Source organism: Octodon degus, unplaced genomic scaffold (assembly GCF_000260255.1).
Source record: "Octodon degus isolate 3935 unplaced genomic scaffold, OctDeg1.0 scaffold00310, whole genome shotgun sequence".
NCBI lineage: Eukaryota > Metazoa > Chordata > Mammalia > Rodentia > Octodontidae > Octodon > Octodon degus.
Genome location: NW_004524886.1, coordinates 513222 through 519998, shown reverse-complemented (window position 1 = coordinate 519998; position 6777 = coordinate 513222). Strand labels below are relative to the sequence as shown.

At 54.1% G+C, this 6777-nt stretch overlaps 1 protein-coding gene across 1 annotated transcript; it reads left to right on the top strand.

The window, feature by feature from the left end:
• Window positions 1–2434: 2434 nt before the first annotated feature.
• On the top strand, window positions 2435–5222 carry LOC101560209 (olfactory receptor 2G2-like). Its single transcript, XM_012513043.2, has 2 exons — window positions 2435–2548; window positions 4254–5222. The coding sequence occupies exons 1-2, from the start codon at window positions 2435–2437 to the stop codon at window positions 5220–5222; spliced, it is 1083 nt and encodes a 360-aa protein (XP_012368497.2).
• The last annotated feature ends 1555 nt before the right edge of the window (window positions 5223–6777 follow it).

Genomic DNA, 6777 nt, shown 5'->3' with positions numbered 1-6777 from the left:
GCAGTTTTAATAATTAACACATTGCATACTTTCTTCCTAGTGGTCAATTGCTGTACAAGATGTGGACATGATATCTTATTTACAAACACTATTAGAATAAATCCCTCTATTCATTAAGAGAATGTAACTATATATTTATCCTAGCCATTTTGAATACACAGATACAAAATGGATCTTTAGGAGGATTTCACCTTTGTGTGTCTTGTTTAACTGTGGAAAAGAAAAGTGTGAAGAACTAATGATTCACAGATGTTTGTGCAGTGAAAAGGTGTTGTACAGGCAGTTGTAGCTTGGTGCTGGGCACTTGCCCTGTGGTGGGAGATCCTGAGCTTCCTCCCCAGTGCTGATGGAGCAAGGAAGTGTTTTCAGGAGAACTTCTGGGTTCCCTATGGTCTGCATGCAGAGTGCGGGCCCCCACAGTGCTGTGTGGGTGCCAGCGCACAGGGCGTGCAGGTAGAGCTGAGGCACAGAGGGAGTGGCCCATTGCTGCCCCTGTGTGGCTGTCCTCTCAGTGCTGAGACGAAGCACATGACGTTCACAGCAGCAAGGGCTCATTGGGCTCGCAGTGTGTAGAGCTTTCAGTCTACAGCCAGCAGGCTCCAGGGCAGGGCGGCTTGGCAGAGGACAAGCAGGCCGTGGCAGGGTACGGCAGCCACAGCAGCAGCACGGCCAGGGACAAGCCCCCTCGGCCCTTGTGTCTTGTGCAGCTCCTCACCCTGGTGTGCAGCAGTCACTCCCTGAATCCTCCCGTTGCATCCTTGATGGCAACCTGCATCTCACCCTCTAGCTGCAGCCTGCTTAGACCGCATAGGCCTTGGGGTCGTCTGGACACAGCTTTCACCGTGGCCTTGCCTTGTGAGGGTGAGAAGAATATCGGAGGGGGCAAACCATGGAACCTGAAGCTCAGGAGCTTCCAGCATGGCTAGAGCGGTGGGGCAGGGTGACATCAGGAGGCTGGGCCTCTGGGACAGCAGCCAAGCCAGGCAGGGCACCCTCAGCGCCGTGTCCCCTGGTTGCTGCCGAGGCTGGGGAGCTCCTAACAGGATGTGCACGACAGTGCTCTCCTAAACTGCAGGTGACAGCCGTGGTCTGCATGAGCTGGGTGGTGTGCAGCAGGAGGGAGCTCTTGCTCTGGGGCTTTTCTCCTTGACTTTACAATTTCATCTCACTTCTCTGAATTTTCCTTGCCTTAACTTAAAATCTGAATGATGATATTTTGCCTTTCAGACACTGTAATAAAAGTATGAGTTGTTTTGTACATATGTTAATTAGTCACTTTGCATGGAATTATCTATATGAAGTAAATCCTGTTTAGACAGTCTTAAGACAGTGCGCACACTTGCCGAGATTGCCAGTTCTGCCTTACCTGCATTTCTGCATCTTACTGGGGCCTGAACAGAACCTGTACACTGAGCTGCTTCCTCTGCCCTGCTTTCCTGTTGTTGTTTTGAAACAGTCTCTGAGCTGCTGAGTCTCCCAGGCTGGGCTTGAGCTCAGGGTCTTCCTGCCTCGGGCTGGCACAGCGCGGGACCTCCAAGTGCGTGCCACCCGCAGGGCTTCTGGAAGGTTGTCCTGAGTCCTGAGGTGGGCAGCTTGCCCCTGAGACTGCTCTAGGACCACGCGGGTCAGTGAGGCGCTGTCTGCACGTGGGTAAGCCCTGCCCAGACTCGGCAGCGCTGCTGTGGGCGCTACCCGGGCAGCTGCTGGTCCGCATGCCCACCATGGCGTGCCCCCCACATGTCCAAGAGTTGCAGATGGAAGGGCAGCGTGCAGACGCTGAGAAGGGCCCAGTGTTTGAGGCAGCTCTAGTTGAGAGAAACGAGTCATCCTTTTTACACTAGAATTTCCTGCTTATTCACGGGCTCATTCAACAAGCGCGGTCTTGGTGGCAGCTGTGCTTCCTGTCTTTGGAAAGGCAGCTGGATAAACAGAAAGCTGGGCGGCGTGGAGGGGCCGCTCTGCGGCGTGCACTGGCAAGCCTGCCGAGACAGTGCGTCTCAGGCAGAAGCTCTTCCGCAGACACACGCAGGACACGGCGTGCCGGAAGCTGCGCTTAGTCCCTTGTCACGCGCACGGAGGCAGGGACCCAGGCCCGCGCGTGTGCGGCGCACAGCGCTGGTTCCCCGCCTGGCTCCGGCCCTCACGCTGGCGTGCCGCGTGCTCTGCCCCTGCGCTGCAGTCCACAGCACGCGATGTGCTATGTGCGCAGGGTTTAAAGGAGCAGTTAATGCTCAGATTTTTCCCCCTTTTTAATTCTTATAACTTTTTTTGACCAATTTTACACGCTTTTTATATCTGATAATTTGAAAGACTAATTTAAAGAAAACAATCTGTGATACAACAACCGTTGTTGAATTCATATTACTTTGTTTAGTGAAATTCTGTTTCGTTTCTAATGATTTTAGAATTTTTTTTTATTCTCTTGAAACAAAATATGGCAGAGAATGTAGCTGTGTTCAACCCCAGTTCCTCAGAAACTAACAGCGGTGGTAGTGCCAACCCCAGGCGGCAGCTACGGCCGGTGTCCGCGCTGGACACCGCTGCAGCGGTGCAGGAATAGAAGCCCTGCCCTGGGATCTGAGGGTCCGTGGGACGGGCCGGCCTTTCCTAGTGAGCGTCGTCTGCTTAGCATCTCTTCGTGAGCGAGCCAGCGTGCACTGGGGATTAGAGGAGATGAGGAGCTTCCGTGGGAGCAAGCACCTGCCTCACGCGGCTCCAGCAAGAGCGCGCGCACGTGGGGCGTCAGGTCAGGTCTAGATGCGGGTGGTGGGTAGAACGCCAAGGCCCCGGGAGACGCGCTTGTCTAGAAGGTCTAGTTTCAAGGTTAGAAACATGGTAGGCACCTGCGAATGGAGGGAAGCAAAGATGAAGACGATGGAGGGTGGACGGGAGGAGAGGAAAGGCTGAGCGCGCGTGGCGGAGGAGCGCGCGTGGCACCTAAGCAAGGCGGAAGGAGCAGGTCTCGGTACTCAGCACGCTCCGCAAGGCTTTGTCCAGGTCGTCTCAGCTCTCACGGTTGGACTTGAGTGTTTGGCAGTCGCATCTTGACTACTGAGGCATGGGACTTGGTGACTAATTTCTGTGTTTTGAGAATGACTAAATGTGAATTCTCCTGTTGCACTGAAGACTGCTGAAAGCGAGCCTCAGGCTGCCATCTCTGGTTGAAATAACCCGAGTTTCTCTCCTTTTCTGCAGTTTGATAGAGGTCTGCTTCCATTTGGCCGGGTGGAAAGGGTGTCTAGGTCGCTTCCAACAAGAGGTGGGGTATTTGCTTTTTTAGCTTTAAGTAGCAAATTGATTTCTTCCAAAACTTACTGTCATTCCTCCCAGAACAACAACGAATGAACTTGGCAAGCCCAGTCCTATGGTCAGGGGTCAACAGACGTAAGGGCCTTGTGTCCACAAAGTGAAGAGTTGAAAGGCAAGCCACAAGCCAGCCAAGGCAGCTGGGATGCAGGTTCGTCAAGTCTCCGCACACGTTCCTAAAATAGCAGGGCAGGGCCACCTTGCTCCCCTCCCTGCTGCACTGATTCGGGTGTGCGGCGTCACCACACAATGCACAGAGCGAGGGGGACCCTAGGACGCTGCCTTGTGATTGGGGGTGCAATCTTGCTGTGTAACCCTGGCTGACTTAGAGTCTCTCGTAGAAGGGAATTACAGGCCTGCCACCACCATGCCCAGACTGTGTACCGGATTTTTCATTTCTCATCTATATTTAGGATTTTGTTTCAGATTTTCATATTTTTCTCTGTGATTTTGTTCTTTGACAGAAAATATTTATAAAGAAAAATTCCAAACCCATTTCAAAGCTGGCGCTGCTGTGGCTGATGTGTGTGGGGACGCTTCTGCAGTGGCAGTGAGGCGGCGCCCCCGCGACCCAAGGAGACTCTCAGCTGGCTGCTAAGGAAGCTTCCAGGTCTGCGTGTGCTGCAGACTGGAGAAAGATGAAAGCGCTCGGGCGACGTGGGTCCGCCTGCATGCTCGGGAGTGCCCTCACTTCTGACACTTTTGTCTATAAGAGGTGTGGTATTTTTAAAAAAATATGCGCACTGCTGTGCTCTGCATCAGGGGTGGGTCCAGCGTTTGAGGGGCCCGCTGTTCACGTAGAAAGCGCACATCAGGAGGATAGTCAAACCGGAGCCCTGTGAGGGTGCGGCTTCTCTGGGTGCCATACACGCTCCTTCCGGAGCTGTCCTGGTCACTTCCTGTGCTGCATGCAGCACGGCCTCTTCCTCAGCTGACTCCGGCTGTAGGGACACGACCACTGCCTGGGGATGGTGAGGTGGACCAATGACAGCGGTGTGACGGGCTTCATCCTGCTGGGCTTTTCTGGCCATCCCCAGTTAAGGGAAGCACTATTTGTGGTCGTCCTGGTCTTCTACCTACTGACCATTTGGGGGAACACTGCTATCATCCTGGTGTCCTGCCTGGACGCCAAGCTCCGCACGCCCATGTACTTCTTCCTCTCGCATCTCTCCTTCCTGGACCTCTGCTTCACCAGCAGCATCGTCCCACAGCTCCTTGTCAACCTAGGGGGTGCAGATAACTCCATCTCCTACGCAGGCTGCGTGGTCCAGCTCTATGTGTCCCTTGCCCTGGGCTCCACAGAGTGCGTCCTTCTGGCTGTGATGTCCTACGACCGCTATGTCGCTGTCTGCCGTCCTCTGCACTACGCCGCTGTCATGCATCCTCGGCTCTGTCATGCCCTGGCATCCGTGGCATGGCTCAGTGGCATGGCCACCACCCTGGTGCAGTCCACACTCACCCTTCAGCTGCCCCTCTGTGGGCACAGAATTGTGGACCACTTCTTCTGTGAGGTCCCAGTGCTCATCAAGCTGGCTTGTGTGGACACCACCTTCAATGAGGCCGAGCTCTTTGTGGCCAGCGTCTTGTTCCTGCTGGTACCCGTGTCCTTCATCCTGGGCTCCTATGGGCTCATCGCCCGGGCAGTGCTGGGCATCGCGTCAGCAGCAGGCAGGCGCAAGGCCTTTGGCACCTGCTCGTCCCACCTGCTGGTGGTCGTCATCTTCTATGGCACCATCATCTTCATGTACCTGCAGCCGGCCAAGAGCCGCTCCAAGGACCAGGGCAAGTTTGTTTCCCTCTTCTACACTGTGGTGACGCCCGTGCTCAACCCCCTCATTTACACCCTGAGGAACAAGGACGTGAGAGCTGCCTTGTGGAGGGCTTTGGAGAATGTCTTGGGACTAAATCGTATGTGATTTTCATGACAGGTAAAGCACTTCTGTGGTGGGTGTCTTCTTGAGTCATGCCGAACACCTGAGGATGGCTGTGCTTATCAGTCATGTCAAGGCCGACTCTTCAGCTGATGCGTGTTGAGGTCCCTTCTGTGAAGTACACACATGAAATTCGGGACATTTGTTTTAAATTGATGCTTGGCCAGATTAAGTCAAGCCTGGGTGACCAGCCACACCTTCCCTGTTAGCTGCAGAGCGCACAGCGGGCCTCGGCGCTTTCCCACCTCTCCAGCTGCTCACAGGCTCATTTGTTTCCAAGGCTGAGGTGAGGTGGACGTGAGCTGGCCAACCTGTCAGGGACCTGAGTTCCAGACGTCATCAGAAGGCAAGCACAGCGGTACACAGGGGAGTGGCAGCTGCACCCCGGGGTGAGCCCCGAAGCCTCGCACTTGGCCTCCTTGTGTGTGGCAGATCCTGAGCACTGGCTTGCATTGGTCCATGAAGACCGTGGTTGCTTCCTAAGGAAAAGTCAGGCTGTGTTATTTCCTGTGGCCCAGTAGAGGTGTAAGGTGTGGTCCTTTACTGCTGTGGTGATGCTGTGGTTCTACTACAGAGCGTTTATTTTCAGAACTCTGAGATTTATGTTTTAGGAAAAACATCAACAAAACTGATTTAACTAGTTTTACTAGCATGCTGTCGTTCCTTGTCTCACGTGTGTCATTACCGTTAGCCTTTGCTTCTACCGTTTCTGTTTTGAATGGACTAAATTTTGTTTCTTGAGTCTTGGAAAATGTAGGGGAGCCCAGCAGTATGAGCACAGCCCTTCCCATTGCCCGCAGCGTGGCCTGCGCTGGAACTTGTGCTCTGTCGCACAGAACGGCACTGTGCATAATCCTGCATCCAAGGATCAGTGGAGCTCGTGCATGGGGCTGCTCTTCCAGACCCAGCCCTGCTGCCACTTCAGGTACAGAAGATGATAAGATGATGTCAAGGCTCCAGTGTGATTGGGAGGCAGAGGCAGAGCGGGAGGGTGGTGCTCAGCTCCTGGCCGTCAGTGTGTGGAGCCCCCATCTCTCACCTTTTGTTCATTTGCTTATTGCATTTTTGGTGTAAAGAGCACTGTTCTGTTACTAGGCATAGGAGCTGAACTAGGAGGAAAGGTCGTGCTTGCAATTTGGACTCATCACTACATTAGGAATGATGGATGAAACCCTCCCTAGGAGAGGATGGAGAAAGCGAAGCTGGGGGAGGTTGGCACAGGGAATTGGGTGTCAGCACAGTGCCTGAGGGATCCTGGGCACTTGGCACTGCCACTGTGACATCGTAGAGCCATGGCCCTGATCCTAGGGCAGTGCTGAGGAGAGACACTGGTACCACCACACCCTGTGGTAGGGCCTCCTGGGCATCAACAGGAGGAGCAGGCGCCAGGGGGCATGGACACACGAGGGGAGGGTCTAGAACAGTGCCTGGGGCTGGGTGTGGACTCTGCAGGTGTCAGGGATGGGGAACTTGTGGGTGTGAGTTAAGCCTACTCTTGGCAAGATAAGTTTGTACAGTTAGGAATAACTTCTGATTACAA

Excerpts from the sequence above, each read along its gene's own strand:
- LOC101560209 (XM_012513043.2), top strand. The coding sequence starts at position 2,435 with ATGGCAGAGAATGTAGCTGTGTTCAACCCCAGTTCCTCAGAAACTAAC. Across the intron at positions 2,549-4,253 it reads CGCTGGACACCGCTGCAGCG|GGACACGACCACTGCCTGGG; the intron begins GTGCAGGAATAG and ends CTCCGGCTGTAG.